The sequence below is a fragment of the Anser anser genome (genome assembly GCF_964211835.1).
Source record: "Anser anser genome assembly, chromosome: 22".
NCBI classification, from domain to species: Eukaryota; Metazoa; Chordata; class Aves; order Anseriformes; family Anatidae; genus Anser; species Anser anser.
The window spans coordinates 3,479,206-3,497,404 of NC_139743.1; the positions used below are offsets into that span (position 1 = coordinate 3,479,206).

Consider the following 18,199-nt stretch of genomic DNA (forward strand, 5'->3'; position numbering starts at 1 on the left):
GTGATGTATGATGGCAGAGGTCATCGGCCAAGGCAGAAATCTCTCATCTCTGGTCAAAGCTACTCGCTGCCACCTCCTCGCCAAGGGTTACAGAGGGTAGCGGGGTTTATCTGCCCCTAGCCAGCAGTAAATCCCAGCTCCCCCCCGCCCCGCGGGGCTCACCCCTGCCGTGGGTCTTGGCCTCGATGATCTCGCTGATGCGGCCAGCCCCCACGCTGTTCTTGGCCGCCAGCTTCACCTTGTACCAGGTGCCGCACTTGAGGCTCTCCAGCTTGAAGGAGCGCTCCGAGGAGCTGATGAAGACGTCCTTCCACTCCTCGCTGTTGTCCACCGAGTACTGGAGCACGAAGCCTGGGGGGGTGGACAAGGGGAATGGTGCCTGCAGCCACGGCTTTGGGCCAGCACCGAGCTCCTGCAGTGCCCTGTGCCCTCCCCGGGGAGCCCGATCCCCAGCTCCATCCCCAGGCTGGAGGCAGCTCCTCGGCCCGGTGCGAGGGGCTGCAGGGAGCAGCTCGGGGTCCGTGCCCGTATCCAGCACCACCAGCACAGCACCAATTACTTGTTTTTGCACGGGAGCGCGGGGAGTGCGAACCGTGATTGATTGGTGCGAGGCTATAAAGGGAAAGGCAGAATTAACTAGCTCCCTTGGGAAGCTGCTAGGAAGTTGCTTCTGTCATCGAACGCCGCCTCCTTTCACATGATTAAGAGTATTAGGAAGCACACGGTGTCCTAGATGAACAAACCTGTTACGCTGCCGTCAACAAGATGCCTGGTAGCGGCTCTCCGGGCTTTCCCAGGGAGAGGCACACGTGTGCACGGCAGCTGGGACAAGGTGCCGCATTGCCGAGCACACTGGCGCGGCACAGACCCGCTCACCCGGTGCTGGATGCGTGCCTGGCATCGGCAGCGGGCGCTGCCTGCCCGGCACGGGGACACCCGTGGAGCCAGGACACAAATGCCCTGCAGCAGGCGTGGATCAGGCCCGGCCCTGTTGCTGTGGGAACCACGACTTTGACTGTTCTGACCTTTTTGGCTATGCAAAAATTCCCAAATTCCGTGCTGCATCACCGGATTTGGCCATTTTTGCATTTTTCCTTTGCCAGTTCTCCAGCAAAAATAGCAGGCAGGAAGGCTTTCTGCTGCTGCGTGTGCACCACGAGCAGAACGAAGTGTTGTGCACTGCACCGGAGCCTTCCTGCACCTGCCTGAGCTCAGGCACCCCGGGAGTACCTGGGGGTGTACCCGGGGCTGCCCTGGGCAGGCTCCGTTCCCCCCCCCCAAGATTTCCCAGCCCCGTGGACGCCCACCCAGGCACCCCGCAGCACCCGGCACCCCTGGTGCCTGCCACCTGGTATTTATTTATTTAGTAGATGCAGCATGTTTTTAATATTTCTAATCCAATTATAACCAAATTTATCAACAGAGTCCGTTGGAGTGAAAGGCTGCTGGCTGGGGAGATTTGCTTGTAATTACTTTCATGCTTTTAATTAATTGTAAGCGAGGTCTCCTTCCCCTCTCCCTGCTCCCCCCTTGGTGTGCAGCTGTTTCAAAGTATAATTCATTAGATGAATCAGAGCAGAAAGGAGGCTCTGGAAAGCAGGGATGGTCCTGGGGCCCTCCTGAAGCCCCCAGCCTCCCAGAGACGGCAGACACCGGGGCACAAATCCTGCTCTGGGGCGCTCAGATCCGCATCAGCTCTGGGAGACGTGGAGGCAACAGTGGGGCTGGCCCTGGCCACCAGCACCTGAGTAATTAGTGATGTGCCCTTCGTTATTACGTACCTCGGATGGAGCTGCCCCCGTTGTCCCCAGGGATCCAGGCCAGCGTGATGGACGAAGCCGAGGTCTTCGACACGGTCAGGCGCGGCTGGTCCGGGGGCACTGGGGACAGCGCAAACCCCCGTGAGCACCCGCCCCAAACCTCCTCCCCCCGAGGCAGCCGGCGCTGCGCCCCACCGGCGCCCCTCACCTTGCACCAGCAGGTTGATGATGATGGTGTCAAAGCCCCAGGTGTTGGTGGCGGTGCAGGTGTAGTAGCCGGAGTCCTCGGCCTTCACCGAGCGCAGCACCAGCGTGCCGTTAGCCTGGATCAGCCGGTGGCCGTCCACCGTCACGGGGATGGCAGAGTCCTCACTGCCGGGAGGGGACAGCGTGCCTCAGCCTGGCACGGGACAGGCACGGGGCACCCAGCACCGGTCCCTGTCCCGCGCCGTGGCAGGGGCTGCCTGGCACTCGGTACCTGTCCTTGGTCCACTTGATGGCGGGGACGGGCTCCCCCACCGAATTGCAGGGCAGCCTCACGTCCTTCATCCAGGGGGTGGTGACCGTGCCTCCGAACGAGATGATCTTGGCCGGGGCTGGGGGGCAAGGAGGCGGTCAGCCTGGCAGACCCCGGGCTTGTACCGAGAGCTGAGCCCCAAGGCACTGCCGGGGCAGGGGACACGCAGGGACAAGCCTCTGCGTGGGACCAGGACGCTCGTCCCCGCAGTGAGCCGGTGGCCCCGGTGTGTCCCCGCTGCCCGGGTGCCAGGCACAGCCTCTTAGGGTCCCCGTCCTCCCCGTACCTTTCCCGGCAGGCTCGATGGTGACTTTCTCGCTGATGTTGCCGCGGCCGGCGGAGGTGACGGCGGCCACCCAGAGCATGTACTGCTGCCCGCGGTTCAGGTGGGCGATGCGGTAGAAGAGCTGGTCGGGGCTGGTCTCGTACTCGCTGGGGGCCTGGGAGGGGGGCAGGAGGGGGCACAGCCACTGTTAGACCCTCGGCTGCATCGCCCTCAGCACAACCAGCCTGGGCAAAACTACCTGAGCTGTCAGTGGAGAAAAGCTCTTTGAAGGCCAGCTGCCTGCACCCCGGCATCCCCACGGCACTGGTACCAGCACATCCCCACCGCCAGCAGGCTCGAGCCCTCGCTCCCATCGCCTGGCAGAGGGCAAAGGAGGTCCCTGGGCGCCCTCCACCCCACCCAGCTCTCCTCGGGGTGCTGGGGCTTTGCTCCCCAGAAGCCGTTCAGCCCCGCTCGGCATTTCTCAATGCCCGCGTGAGCCGGCTGGTGTCGTCATTTATCCAGGGAGCCCAGGCCAGAGCGCGAGGAACAGATGGCTGCGACGGCGTGGTTAGTTCCAGGGAAACGACGCTGCCCTGGGCTGCAGCAGGGCACGGGGCAGGGCCCGGCTGGGCAGCCGAACCCCTCTGCACTGGGGGGCAGCAGTGAGGGGGTCCCCAAAATCCCACAGGGGCTTGTCTCAGCATCACCAGCAGCCAACGCAGCGGCTGTCCCGGCCCCGTGGGGGTTCCTCCGGCATGGTCTGGCTCCCAACCCCACGACGAGGCAGAACACAAGCTCTCCGCTGGTTTGTGTTGCACTGGGGCCACATCTCCCTGCACAAACCATGCCACGTGGGGAAGAACCACCCTGAGAGCACCGTCCTGCTGTCCTTAGCCTGTCAGCATGAGGCAGGGGGACAGGCACTCGATCCCGAAGGGGCTATTGCTCGGGATGGATGGATGGATGGATGGATGGATGGATGGATGGATGGATGCGTTCTCTCTGTGTGCAAACACGGCTGCGTGCAGGCAGCTGCATGTTCATCATCCGCAAACGCGCACCCTTGTGGGGCCCGCGGATGTAAATGTACCCCACAAGCAGACACCTATATGAATATTGTATAGTATACATAATTTTTTTTAACCAAATGACAGTTTTGACAAGATGCCAAGAAAACAATATCGGATCCCAGTGGTTTTACCAGTTGCTTTGATGAAAAGATTATGTTGCCCTGGAAACCAGAGGCTCAGATAGTGAAATGAGTTTGAGAAGGAGCTTTTGATAAGCACTAGTCTGCAGACCTCCCATCAACCTCTCCCTCGTGAAGGAGGGATGGGACCAGGTTTAATTTCTATTTTATTTTTGGTCAGCTGCTTGCATATTTCCCCTTCTGGAGAGAGTGAGGAGTGGAGAAACGCCGGCAGGAGGCAACAGCTAGTTGATGGGACTAACAGAGCACCCATGGGGGCCTTTCCCCAGACACCCCTGAGCTGTCACAGGCTGGATGCACGGCCCCACCTGCATCATCCCCCTTGCAGCAGCTGGGGCAGGTCCCCGTAATCCTATTCCTGCCTCCTGCCACGTTTGCCCAGGACACCAGGGCACGTCCCCAGCCCTGTCCCCATCCCCATGCCCTCACCGGCTGCCCCGAGCCGGGGCTGGAGCAGAAGATGGTGTACTTGCGGATGATGCCGTTGGGCTTTGCCGGGGGCAGCCAGGAGACCACCACGCTGCTGGCTGAGGATGGCACAGCCTTGATGCCAGCCGGGGGACCTGGAACTGAAGGAGCAAGAGTGTGGCAGAGCCGGGGCCACAGGAGGGACCCGGGGGCCCCTTGCACCCCCCTGCCTGCAGGACAGCACGGCCGGCCCTGGGTCACGGCCACCTCTCCACGGGTGGCTCTGGCCCCCTGCCCACAGGAAGGCTGTTGGGTTAATTGCAGCTCGGGTTTAGAACCAGTGATTGGCTTCTGGTGTCTGGCTCCTTAATCCGCTAAGTGCCCGGCCTCAGCCTTCCCCTGCCCAGCTGCGCTGCCCCAGCAGCTGCTGCTTCCCCGGGCGGCTCCTGGGCAGGGGCTGCTCTGCTATGGAGATAATGGCATTAAAGTAGGGCAGGCAGGGGTGTAAATATTTAAATATCTGCACTTAAGGAAAAGAAAAAAATAAAATAAAAAGGGAAATGTCGTGCTGTGGCTGCACACCGGGGGTTTCCCCGCACACCCACAGCCGTTTCTGCGCGCCCCTCGCCAGCACCCACCCGCGGGCACACCCAGCCCTCCGCAGGCTCGCTGGTCCTTTGGCGCCTTGTGCCTGGATTACAGCGTGCCTATCGGCCTAATCAGCCCCACAACATATGTCTGCCCACGGAACCTCTGACAGATTGCAGCCTGCGGTGGTCAAAAGACAGAGGAAGGGCCCTGGCAGCGCGTCTGACCCATAAAGCGATTGCCCGCTGAGCAGAGCACGCACGCGCCAGCCCTGGCGGCAGCACCCAAGGTGCTCAGAGCTGGACCCGGGGTGCTGCAGCTCCTGCACCCGCTGCTGTCCCTTGTCCCATGCCCAGCAGAGCCACTGCCACTGCCCCCAGCCCACGGATGAGACTTGGGGTCAGGCCTTTTGCAAATCCAGCATGGAGAAAAGGATGGAGGAGCCCAGCTCCCGGGGCTGCAAACCTCTTCTCTTTATTCCTAGCCAGTGGCTCCTACAGCTCGATATTCTCCCACCTGATTAACACATACGACTGTGGTTCATCAGGCAGGGAACAGGGAGGTGCACGTGCACACCCGCCTGCCCCGGGCACAGCAGCTGTGCCACCTCCCTGCGTCCCAGGGGTTTTTGGGGAGCCCTGGATCCCACTGCACCTCCCCATCTGCAATCCCATTACTGGGATCCCAGGGGAAAGCTCCAGGGGCAGTGCCACTCACTGTCCTCCTTGGTCTGGATGTAGAGCACGCTGCTGCGGACGCCGTCGCCGGCCTGGGTGTACGCCAGCACCTGCACGCTGTAGTTGGTGAACTTCTCCATGCCCCGCAGCTCCACTCGCTCCCGCGTGGTCGTGATGTTCTGCATCTCGCCCCACTCTGTGGGGACAGCGCCCGTCAGCCCCGCACCACCACCCCCCGCGTGCCCCGTGCCCCAGGGACACTCACCTCCGTCCATGTAGAGGGACCAGAAGATGACCCGGTACCCCTTGAGCACGCCGTTGAGGGTGCTGCGCGGGGGCTCCGACCAGGAGATGACGGCCACGTCCGACGTGATGGAGATGGCCCGCACGTTCTCGGGGGGCTGGCTGGGGACTGAGGAGGGGGCGGTCAGCGGGAGGACGATGCCAGCACCTCTCCCCTCGCGCCCACCTCCAGGAGCTGATTCCCATGTCCAAGCCACCCTATCCACACCCGCCAGGCTCCCCAGCACCTCGGCTCTCCATGGAACCCCTGGCCATGGCCCCATTGCCCTTCTCCCCAAGCCCCTAGCACTGATCCTGCCTCCAACAGGCGCTTTGCTCCTTCCAGACCCCCGCAGCGGGTGCAGCCGCTGTGCTCCTGAGGACCAGGGCAGCCGGGACACGCTGCACTTCCCAGCGAGGGGCGAGCGGGAGAGCTGGCTGAATGCGAGGTAATTAGATCCCATTGCCCCATAAGAGGTAACTCTAATTTTTATGAGCATTTAAATGATAATACATCACCGTAACGATCCTCTTTGAAAATGATTATTGTTTCATATTACTTAGGTGTAAAAATATAAGCACCATGTAATTAGGGACTGAGTATAATAAACTAATACAGATAGTCCGTTTGAACAAAATGAAGGTAATATAATTACGGAAAAGACACTATTGCTAAAACAGGGGCCCTTGAATACCCCAGGAGGAGTGCTAATGTAGCCAGGAAATGAACATGGTTTGACAGGCTAACGAGAGCCTTAATTAAGTATGAAAAACTGCTGAGCAAACGCGCTGCAAAACTTTTTCCTGTTGTTTTTAAGATGCCTGAGGCTGCCCACGACCCTGCCGGGTGGAAACCGTCCCCGGCAGCCTTACCGTCCTCCAGCGTGGTGGCGTTGATCTCGCTGGACGACGGCCCCGTCCCCGCGCGGTTGAAGGCCTGCACCACCACCCCGTACTGGGCGAACTTCTTCAGGTTGTCCAGCGTGTAGACCTCGCTGTCCCCCGTGGCCTTCATCTCCACGATGCTGTACTGCCCGTTGCTGCCCGGGCTGTTCTCCCGGTACCCGATCTGGTAGCCGCGGATCACCCCGTTCTGCAGCTCTTTTTTTGGGGCCTGAAGAATTGGGGATACGAGATGGGGTGGTGTCATGGCCCAGGCTCTGCAGGAGGGGAGGTGGAGGCGAGGCAAGTCCTCCTGCTATTGCTCATACAGAGGATGGAGGACGAAGGCTCCTCGTCAGCAGTGCAGCTCGGGGCATACAGAGGATGGCCTCGGAGAGCCCTGGGCTGCTCGGGCACGTAGGAAGAGTCACAAAAGTGTCACCAGCTCCGAGAGGGCCACCAGAGGGGTCCCACCGGGAGGTGATGGGCAGAGCCTGGCAGCAGGAGGGGACAGCCCCGAGCCAGCCTTAGGAGTGCACGAGGCCAGGTTTAAATCAATCTTAACAATATTCCTCTGAAGCATTAAGAAATCAATAGGGTTGATTGCAAATTTATGTTACAAAGCCAGCGCAATCCATCTCTCTGAAATACTCCTAAAATGAACTGACTTATCTTTCAAGTGAATCTTATTTTTCATTAATCTGTTTTTCAGGACCTAGGAGGAGGGGGGAGAAGCTGGAACCCTAAATTTATTGACTTACCAGTTCATTCTGAAGTCCTAACTTTATAATCAATTTTATTTTTCATTATGCACCTTCTGAAAAATAAATCTGATTCTGAACTATATTGATCTTTGGTTGAACAGTTTGCAACTAAATGTCTCAGTTTTTCCATATTTATTCTCTCTTTCCCCATGGCCCCCCATGGATATCCTGTGAGATAATTAGCTTGTTATCAAACATGATTAATACGGACCCTGCATGATGCAGCCGAGCGCAAGCCCAGCCTTCAAATTTTCATGATGTTTCAGAAATTGTCCTGGCCCTCGTACCTCCGAGGAAACGTCCTGTTCCTGGAGCAGCCTGCCCCATGGGACTTGGGATGGGGTTTGCACCAGGAGCCCTGTTTGCTCCGTGAGCCCAGCACCAGGACTGCATTTGGCACAGCACCGACTGTGCTGCCCCACGGGCACGTGGCTGCCGTGGCTCCATCCCAGGGCGAGGGAAGCAGGAAGGTGACATGCCCGACATGGGGAGGGAGAGCAGGTTTTTCTCCCCCCACGCCCTCGTGCATCTTTGTGCTGCGTAAGACTGCGTGGCCAAGGAAAGCCCCAGCAGTGCCCCAGCCCCACGCACCTTCCAGGTGACCTGGATGCTCTGGGACGTCATCGGCTGCAAGGTGACATCCATCGGAGGCCCATCAGGAGCTAGGGAAAAACAGACCCGAAAGAGGGTGTTGAGAAGGGAAAGGACCCCCTTGGCACAAAAACACTCATCCGAAAGAGAGCTCGGCTGCAGCCAGCTTTACGTCGAGGACACAGCCCCCAGGCCGTGAGCAGCACCTGCTTCCTCCGTGCTGATGGTGAGCTCCTTGCTGGGCTCGCTGCGGCCGATCTTGTTGAAGGAGTACATGCGGATGCTGTACACCGAGGCGGGGTGGAGGTCCACAATGTTCGCCTGGTTGATGGTCGGGGAGATGTTGCGCGTGGACTGCTTAAAATCCCAGGAATCTGGAAAAGCAGAAGAATAAGAAAGGGGATTCAGCACCCGAATGCCATCCCCTGGCCTGTGGCACCAAGAGGGACATGTTCCATCCCAGCCATGCCGGGCAGGTGGATGCTGAAGTCCCCAAAGGCTTTCGCAGCGGGGTCCCCCACTAGAGACTCTGCGTCCCCCTCCTTGCTGTTATTTGGCTCTCAGTTTGGCTTTTTGCAAATATTGTCTCTTTAAATATTCCCTTTCAAATGCTCCCATCTAACATAAATTAACATATTTCATGAATGCCGCTCTCTCCTTTCTTCATCAAAGGAGCAGGGGTGCAGAACATTCCCTTTACGGGGGTGATGGGGCCAGCTCTGCACCTGCCTGCACAGCCCGGCCCCAGGGAGCAGCGAGCCCCAGCCACGGGGTGGCACAGGGGGGGTCCGCCGGCACCTACCAGACTTGTTCTTGTACTCGATGTCGAAGCCAGTGATGATGCTGTTCCCGTCGAACCGCTGAGTCCATCTCAAGTTCATGCTTCGGGCTTTCACCTCGCGGATCTCCAGCTCTGGAGGGTCAGGGGGCTCTTGGGGAGACACGGGGGGGGTCAAGAGACAAAGCGCGGGGTGACAGGGAGAGAAAAAAAAAACAGAAATAGCAGGACCCTGTGAAGCTTTGCCACATCCCACACCCCGTGCGCGAGTTTGCATTCCTTCGGCAGCCCTCGTGGGTTCGGTGACGGGCAGCGCACACTGGGCTCACACACATGGACACGTACCTTGGACGGTGAGCTGGATCAGGCCTCTGTCTTCACCATATGAGTTGATCGCGTGACAAGAGAAGAAGACGGAGTCCCCGCGGTCAGCTGGTTTCAGCTATGAATAGTTTGGGGAGAAGAAAGGAGCCACCTCAGCCTTGGCTGCCCCAAGCCCCCGTCTTCCTGCAGGGACCCCAGCCCACTCCTGCCCCGGGGGAGCTGTGCCTGTGGGCACAGGTTGCCCCAAACTCCTAACCCCTGCTCAGATGTGCCCAGAGCTTTTATTCTTTGAGGCACCCCTGGCACTGCCCAGCACTTTTAGAACCAGATCCCTCTGCACAGGAAGGCAAAATTTAGTGCAAGGAAAATGTAACCCACTGGATTTCATTTTCAGGGCCATCACAGCACGAGAACAGTGGCTGGTTTTAGCTCTTCGCAAGCACTGCAAGCAGCTTTTCTGCATTAACTGCCCCTGTGCCAGACATGCAAGGATGCTCAGGAACGGCAGCCGGATGAAACCCCCAGAGCCCAGCCCCTCACCTTGAGGGTGGAGATGACCTCGTCGCCGTTGTCCTTGGTGGTGATGGCGTAGCGCATGTTGCGGTCGGGGTCGATGACGGTGTCGCCCTTCTCCCAGCGGATGATGATGGGCCGCTCGCCCCGCGCCGTGCAGTTCAGCTCCTTGCTCTGCCCCTTGATGGCGATGGTGGTGTTGGGGTGGGATGTGATCATGGCGGGGACTGCGGGAGGGAGCCGGGGGTCAGCGCCCCCTCGGCTCGCCCGGTGGGCACGGCCGCAGCCCCCAGCACCCCACGGGGAGGCCGTGGGTGCGGGGCTCACCGAGAGGCCGCGCAGCCCGAAGTGGAATCGTTTCGCTGCATTATACGGCTCAGGATCATAAAATAATGAAGCAGATAAATTTTATAATGCATAGCATTACACCGGGGTAGACAATAAAACGTGAAAGACAAATAACCAAGCGCACACTATAATGAAGAGAAAGCCTCCAGTCTGAGACGTGCGAGTATGAATTATTGACTAAGGTTTTACACTCCCGAGGATGAGAGGAAGAATGTTTTCCATCACAGATTTGCATAATTCACTCGTATAAACCTGGGCAGAATATAGAGCGCGATTCCACATCAGCAAGGCAGCTTTTGCATTGCAGATGCCGGAGAAATTTCCCCCCCCACCCCCTCGAAGATTCCCCCCAAGATGCAAAGGAGGGGAGGGGAGCCCCCAGCCGTGCCCACCGCCCACCCAGGCGCAGCACCCTGCGGGGTGCCATCGCCACCAGGAGGACTCGGGTTTTGGGTGGGCGAGCGGGGCTGGATGCTGGCAGCGTGGGGCGGCACCGCCGCGGCTCCCCGGAGCAGCGCACGGAGCAGGAAAACAGGCTGGGGGCGGGGGCAGCCTGGGTAAGCCGAAAAAAATGTAATGCATAAACAAACAGCGCTGCCGAGTCCCGCAGTAATATATGATAATGACAATCCGCAAAGGCAACACACACTGTTATAATGGGACACAAGAGGCTCTAATGAGCTACGACTTCTCGGCTTTCTGTGGCAATGTAATTCAATTAGCAGCTAAGGAAACCTTTCCTCCCGAGCTGCCGGCATTTTCAGGGTGCGGGGCATGCGCCCACGTGGCTGGCACGAGGCGTGAGCCTGGCCGCGGGGACTCCTCTGCCTCGTGACAGCTCTTTAGGAGCCCATGGAAATCCTGCCCGTGGCCAGCCCCGAGGACCCCGAGCTGACATGGAGGGGCAGGAGCGGGGAGAAAATAGCAGAGCCCGACCTGCTCCAGCGTGCGGAGGAGCACGAAGGCCGGGACCCTTGGTGGGAGGACGGACCCGGCTCTCCTCGGGGCTCCGCGGAGGAGCCAGCCCGTGCCCTGCATGCGGTGGCCCCAGGAGAGGAGCTCTGTTTCAGGCTCTGCTTCGCTGAAATGCACTTATTGATGTTTGATTAAAAGCAGCTCCTTGGATGTAAACATATCAACTTCCCTCAATTGCCGGGGTCCCAGGAGAGCGGCACGTAGCCCAGAGCAGAGGAAGCAGCAAAACAAACCCGAAGAAAACCCCAACCAGCCGTGCACACAGCACGGACCGGGGCTTGGAGGCAGCAGCCCCCTGCACACCATCCCTGGTGCTGCCCCATGCCTCCGGCACACCCCCACACCCCGTGCTGGTGATGCCCCAGGCCCACGGTGACCCACGGGGTGCTCTGAGCCCTGTGAGCATCCTGCACGGGACCGGCTGCAGGGAGGAGGAACAAGGGAGGGAGGATGCTCACGGCTGTATCTCAAGCAGCCTCCTTCTGCCTCCTCACATGTGCAGGATCCTGCACACCAGAGCCTGGGTGCTGGGTGTGAGTGGAATCGCCGCTGAGCACCCCAAACCCAGCCTGTGTATCCTGCCCCTGCACAGAACGGCTTCCCTCATGGGCAGCTTGCCTCCTGCATGGTCTGACTTCCCATCCCCTGCGTCCAGCCTGCTCGGCTGCCCCGGCACTGCCTCGTTGCTCCCTCCGTGCCCATGGGCCGTGTTAACACAGCCTCAACAAGAGGCTGGTCCTGTCTGCTGGGCAGAGATAAGAGAGATAAGACTGGCCACCAAGGGAATTGTCAGCACCCCTCATGCTCTGCCGTCCCCAGCCAGGCTGGGGCAGGAGCAGCTTCACAGCCCGGTGGTGACAACTCAATGAGAACGGTGACACACCAGTGACAAGGGCTGCTCCTGCCTCCCTCGCCCCCCTCTTCCTTGTTTAGAGCCAGCTCTGTGATGTTAATTTGATTGCACCCGTTTCAGCTTCCTTTCTACACTGATTAGCTGAGTTTCACCTGAAGCATGAGATTAATTCAAATTGCATGGAAGCAATCAGTTATGCTCCTGCAGTAGGACACCGAACGCCCTGGCACCTCCGGCCCTTCCCGGTGCCCGGTGAGCCCCCCCAAGGCTGGAGGAGCCCCCGCAGCCCGCACTGCCCCCGGGGACCCGACCCGCTCCATCCCTGGCTCTCTGCTCCCGACGCAGCCATGTGCTAAATGGCATTTATCATGCGCTGTGATCTCCTCACCTGCGCCCGGGCCAGCGAGCCACCCCCCGGGTGGCTGTGTGCTCCTGTGCCCTGCTCCCAGCCTCCAGCCCCCCACACCTCCTGCTCTGCAGCGCACCCGACCTGGTGCTAACAAGTTGCTTTCAACAGCACGGATGAATGCACCAGCCCTGCACGGCAGCAAGGTATTACTGCTTCCAGACCAGTGCCCGTGCTCGGGGCTGAGCAGAGCAACTTCGTGGCACGGTCCTGTGGCCAGCGCATGCCCCGAGTGCTGTGCACCCTGCAAGGGACAGCACCCCACCAAAAGGCCGGCCTGGCCAGGGCCCCGAGGGTTAAATCTGCACGCAGAGCCCTGCGGTTTCCTCCTCGGCACCTGACAAGCAGCAGCTAACTGTTCCTGGCACTAGTGGGGCTGTGCACGCTCCTCTGATTTATTGCTTGCCTGCCTTGGTTAGCCCCGCAGCGCTGGCACGGCAGCACCCGGGATGTGCCGTGCGGCCGGGGGCTGCACCTCTGGCCCCGCGTGGTGTGGGGCCGGCGGCTCCCCTCTCTCCAACTGACCGCGGGTTTGGGCTCTGATTAACATTCATTTAACGCTGTCTGCAGTGGCCTGGCTTTAGACGAAAGCCGGTGCTGATCTCGCTTTAATTGGCCTGACATTTCACTAAACAAACAAAAATCAAAAAAATGAAACAAAACAAAGAGCCCCATATAATGCTTAATTGGCTGTGGCGCTTCGTCTACCTATTCATTCAAACCTTTTCAAAGGCTGCTGAGGTCTCCGGGAAATGTAAAAGCACATGCATAATAAGGTTATGTGCTATTCAAGTCAGCAAGCAACCTGTCCTGGGATGCAATTATACCAGATAGCAGGGACAAGGCAACAGTTCAGGCTCCAAGACTTCTGCACACTCACTCGGGATTAATCGCCTTGACTTTGTACCTGCGCCTTATTGAAGTATGTTGTTTGAAGTCGCTCGTTTCAATTCATCAATCAGCGGGATAAATTAAACAGCTGACAGGGAGAGGAAAAGGCTCCCCTCGACCCTCCCCGCAAGAAACGCAGGAAAGTAGACGCTGGCTGGGGAGGGGAGACGCCGGAGCGAGAGGGAGCGAGAGGCTGCCGCAGCCGGGCGGTGGGCGTTTGGCCGGGGGGAGCTGCAGGGGGGAGGCTGCAGGGGGGAGGCTGTAGCCCTGACCGCTCGCAGGGTTTCTCTTCCCTACCAGCGCCGGGTGCGAGACCTGGCCGGGATGCAGCATTGTGCATGTGCCCAGGGTTTTTGGGCATTCAAGGGAGCGCCCGCTGCCAGCCCCAGCTCCCTCCTGCCTCTTCGGCACCACCCCTCCCCTCTTTGTTAGGGAAACGACGATTTTAAGATAAATCTAACATGGGAAGCCAGCAAGAAAGCATGAGCCTGATGTTCTCAAAAGGTGCGTGGAGCCAACAGAAGCCAAATCCAGGTGTAAGGACAGCAAGGAGGGGAGCCGCGCGCACCGCTCTGGCACCGTGAGGATGCTACCACAGGAACCAGCAGGACCGGGCTGTCCTCCCCTCCAGCACCTCTTCCTGGAGGTTTGAACTCTTACGGCAGCAGCAATCAAAATAAATAAAGAGGAGCTGGAGATTATGTATTCTGCTGATAGCAACGGGAGAGGAATCCAATAATAAGCACAGTTCAAACACGGTGTCTAACAACACTTCCCAGCCCATCCCTGTCAAATTAGCGAAGCTATTTCCTTCCCTCCCGTATGATGTAGATTGATTGCCTGGTTTTATTTAGGACTAAGTGTTTATAATCGCATAAGGGAAGCCAGTCCCTGCAGGAGGGCAATCGATGCCCCCCGTGCCCCGCATCGATTGGGGACTGCGCGGTGCCGGGGCAGCGCCAGGCCGGTCCCTGTGTGTGCAGCGGGCTGTGCTCCGGGGGGGCACCCCCTGCAGCCCCCCCTGCAGCCGTGCCATGTCCCAGCCCCGCCAGCACAGCTACTTACTCTTCACGGTGAGAAACATGGACTTGCTGATGTCCGTGCCCACCCCGTTGCTGGCCTGGCACAGGTAGTAGCCGATGTCCTCCTCCAGCACGTGGCGGATGAGCAGGGAGCTGTTGGGGAGGATCTGGATGCGGCCCGTCAGCGGGATGGGGTGATACTGCTGCGGGTTCCCACTTCCTAGGAGGGGGCGCAGACACGCAGCGATGAGAGCTCAGCCAAGCAGGAGGCTGCTCGTGGGGCTCGATGCTGGGGTGGCCAGGCCGAAACAGAGAGACCAGAGATCCCCAAACGCTGCCGTGTCGCCTCACACGTACCTTTTGCGTGCTTCCACATGACTTTCGGAGGCGGGTACCCATCCACGGAGCAGTTCAGCACCCCAGCTTTACCGTAAATGCCATCCTGGTTGTTGGGCTGAACCACAAATCGAGGAGGCACTGGATAACAAGGACGCAAAGATGGCCGTTAGAGCCAAAACCCCAGCAGCTTCTTGCAGACCATCTCTGCTTACATGTGGCTGCCCTGCCTCCCCTGCCTGCTTCTATCCATGCTACACCCACCGCTGCCCACCCACCCAAGCCCGACGTAGGGGCAGCCCCAGGGATGCTCACCCCGCACGATGAGCTGCCGCTCGCGGCTGACGGTGGCGGCGGCGTTGCTGGCGATGCACGTGTAGTTGCCGTTGTGCTTGAGGGAGACGCTGGAGATCTGCAGGGAGCTCATGAACTCCTTGCTCTCGATGGTGACGCCCGAGCCGGAGAGGATGACGTGCCCGTCCTTCCGCCAGGTGATGTGGATGGGCATGTCCCCCGAGGAGACCACGCAGGGGATGTAGAGGAGCTGCCCGATGGAGGCTGGGGGGAACTCGAAGGGCTGGATCAGAGGAGGGACTGCGGAGGGGAGAGGCAACACACTGTACATCCCAGCCCTTGCCCGAGGGGACAGGCTGGTGGCACGGGGACAGAGGAAAAGCAGCTGGTCCTGGCTCCTGGCCCTCACAGCGGGTCAGTGCCCACCAGCCCCGTCTCACCACAGGGCACGTCCTTACGGAGAAGCGAGCCTGCTTGCCATCAGCACAACAACTCACAAACCCATTGCATCCCTATCACCCAAAGCATTTGCTGCCCAGAAACTAAGGCAGGCTTTTGTTCCAGCCAGTAACGCTTCCAGGAGGGGGTGACAGCAGGATGTGACCCACCTGGGAGAGCCACCGCGCTCAGCCCAGTGCCGGGAGCCGCCAGCCTCCCCGACCCCCTCTGCGCACACCAGCTGAAATTCCACCTCAGCATTTATCTGCTCGCAGAAAAGCAGTTATTAGATGGATGCTTTTCTTAAAGGCACTGGATTCAGAACCAGCCATTATCTTTCTGATAACTTAATTAGGCAACCGCAGCATCTCTGGCAATGTGGGAGGGGGAAGAAAGCATAGAGAGGGAGACAATTAGCTTAACAAGGCTCAGCACCTGGTAGACGAGATCCTCTTTCCGCAGCCTCCATAATTAAATTAGCAGGCTGCCAATTGTCCCCTCGGCAGAAATAAGATGCCCTCTTGTACAGACGCGGGAGCCCCAGCGGGGAAGGGCTCACTGCGCCACCGTGCACGCCCCCGCTCTCCTGTACGCCATCCCCCATCTCCACCCACACCTCGACCAATGCTCTCCAATGCTCCCAGTGCTCAGACCAGGCTGCCGGGGGTTCCAGGGCCGGGTCAGAACTGGGCTGGCCATGATGGGGTGGCCCAAAGCCTGGCCGGGCAGCTCCGCAGAGCAGAAGGTGCTGGGGGTTGCTCGCCGCCCCCTCGGGGTGCTGCCCATGGGTGCATGGGTTCGGCCCGGCCGCCTGCCCTGCTGCCAGCTGCAGCGACGTGGCTTGAGCTGCTGGAGCCGTGGAGCCAGCAGTGCCCGTTTTCCATAATTAATGAATAATTAATTGGGAATGCGCTGCAGTCTATTGCAGAGTGGGGCCGGGCTTATGCGTCTCCAAATGCCCCACGGGCCACTTCCAGCACACGCAGCCTCTCGGCAGAAGAGCTCTCCTGGTTCCAGCTCCCCTTAACCAGGGCTTAACACGTGTCTTTCCTTCCCAATTGATTTCCTGCTGCATATTCTCCTCTTTTCGGCGCTTCCGAGGCTCTCCTGCACCCAAGTGCACCCCAGCAGCGCCGCATAGCCCCACATCCCTCATGCTGTGCCTGACTGCAGAGCGGCTGAGCTGGCGTCCCTGCCGCTGTCACCTGAACAGCGCTGTGTGACAGCACCAGGACAGTCCCAAGCCTGCACATGATCAGTTAAAACCTTCAAAGATGTCTGCAGGAATAACGAGCACCTCAGAATAACAGGAACAACAGGGCACCTCGGCTGGGTGCTGCTGGGGGACGCATGGAGAAGAGACCCGGCAGCACCCCCAGGCAGCCTGGGAAGCCCTGGGGAGCAGGGAGGCTCTGAGCTGGGACACGGGGACCCGGCAGCCGGGGAGGAGGCTCGGGGACTTCCCAACAGGGGCAGAAACAGAGATCAAACTGAACGGCGTGATCGGGCCAGGCACTGGCGTGAGGGGGCCATAAAGCTTTTACTACCGCTTGCTTGGAAAGACCTGCGGCGTAACTCACTTGTGGCACGCAGCGTGCTCGCCAGGCACTTGTGGCACTAAAAGCTTTACGGCGCTCATACCATCTCTGCGCACTTCTATTTCTTTATTCTGCTCCTTGGAGCGGGCTCCGAACGTAGTTGAGGGCATTCTCAGTTTTCCTGCCCGGGCTTTTATCCGGTGGCCATAAAAACACCCAGGCAGGCAGGGCCCGGTGTAAATCTGCAGCCTGTGTGCTGCAGGTGGGATGAAGACATCCGGCACAGCCAGAGCCACATGCCGCCCGGCTGGCACCACCCAGCACTGTGTGCTCGCCCTGCTCAGGCTGTCGCCAGCCCCTTGCCCAGGCAGTAAATCCAGGCTTAGGGGGGTTGCACGGCGACCGCTTCCCAAAATATATGGATAAACTTCAGCATCCTGCATCCGCCTTCGAGCAACTGGCAAAAGTGCAGCATGTAATTCAACTTCGCGTGCGCACATCTCTGTAGGTACTCCCTCCGTGAGGATTTTGGTTTAAGGTGAGGAACACAAAGGCTGGCCATGCCCTGCTCTGGGGGTGTGAGGGGAGAGGGGTCCCCTCGGCGCTGCCCTAAGGTTAGCTGCAGCCCACACTTCTGCCTGCAAAGCCTTGGAGAAGAGCATTAGCTAATCAAGGGGTTGCATCTATAATCAGCTTGATGCACTCTCTTGCTAACCTGATTCCTAATAAGAAAATGGTGGATGGAAAGGGAGGGAGGGGGATCAGCATAAAATCCAGTCCATAAATACCCGGCTCGGTGAGACAGAGGGAAAGACAATTGGCCAGCTCCGTCCCCAGCGTGGCTGTGTTTGTCTGAGTGATTTACTGCAAACACTGAGCTGGCGACAGGCAGAGCCGACCCGACAACTCTGAGGATGGGAGATACGATAGCTCCGCGCGCTCATAACACAATCTCAGCAAGTCACTGGGAGGGAATGCATCCGACTCAATTCATTAGGACTGATAGCTCCCTCAATGGGGCTGAATAATTGATGGCCTGGAGAAGCTTTTAAGATGTTCTGTGCGCTTGGAAGACCGAGAGTATTATTTTTTTAAAAGCTAACACACAGAGAAAAACATCAGTGAAGGTGATCCGAGCAAAGGTTAGATGTTTTAATACGCTATGTTTACACCGTAAATCCTTGCTCGCTGCGTGTAACAAGAAATGGATCCGGTGCGGCTCGGGGCAGCAGCAGGCACGCAGGTGGGTGCAAGGTGGGCGGGCTGAGCCAGCTCTGCCTCTCCTCGGTGCTTGGGGAGCACAGCCAGCACCCGGACGCAGAGCCCCCCGCCCGACGCTGCCCTGCCTCTGCCCACAGCAGGAACGGCCCCAACGCTCCCTGAACCCCAGTGCAATCGGAATGGCCCCAACCCAACCCGAAGGAGTTGCCCCGAGGAGCACGCTTGTGCCTTGCCCCATTCTGGGTGGGAGGATGGTGGGAAAGGGGCTCACAGCTCCCGCTTGCAATGTGCCAGAGCTGACCAAGCTTCTGCAGG

At 59.1% G+C, this 18,199-nt stretch overlaps 1 protein-coding gene across 5 annotated transcripts in view; it reads right to left on the minus strand.

Moving 5' to 3' along the window:
* Positions 1-18,199, minus strand: part of DSCAML1 (DS cell adhesion molecule like 1) — a 103,175-nt gene that overhangs the window by 7,126 nt on the left and 77,850 nt on the right. For all 5 annotated transcript variants that reach the window (XM_083808476.1, XM_083808477.1, XM_083808478.1 and 2 more), the window contains 17 exons: positions 14,709-14,987; positions 14,415-14,534; positions 14,101-14,277; positions 9,590-9,789; positions 9,071-9,167; positions 8,750-8,878; positions 8,154-8,321; positions 7,948-8,018; positions 6,584-6,824; positions 5,694-5,840; positions 5,469-5,624; positions 4,185-4,324; positions 2,564-2,717; positions 2,239-2,356; positions 1,969-2,132; positions 1,782-1,880; positions 163-351 (listed from right to left, as the gene is read on the minus strand). In XM_083808476.1, coding sequence (XP_083664602.1) covers positions 163-351; positions 1,782-1,880; positions 1,969-2,132; positions 2,239-2,356; positions 2,564-2,717; positions 4,185-4,324; positions 5,469-5,624; positions 5,694-5,840; positions 6,584-6,824; positions 7,948-8,018; positions 8,154-8,321; positions 8,750-8,878; positions 9,071-9,167; positions 9,590-9,789; positions 14,101-14,277; positions 14,415-14,534; positions 14,709-14,987 — 2,649 coding nt within the window. The remainder of the gene's footprint in view (positions 1-162; positions 352-1,781; positions 1,881-1,968; positions 2,133-2,238; positions 2,357-2,563; positions 2,718-4,184; positions 4,325-5,468; positions 5,625-5,693; positions 5,841-6,583; positions 6,825-7,947; positions 8,019-8,153; positions 8,322-8,749; positions 8,879-9,070; positions 9,168-9,589; positions 9,790-14,100; positions 14,278-14,414; positions 14,535-14,708; positions 14,988-18,199) is intronic.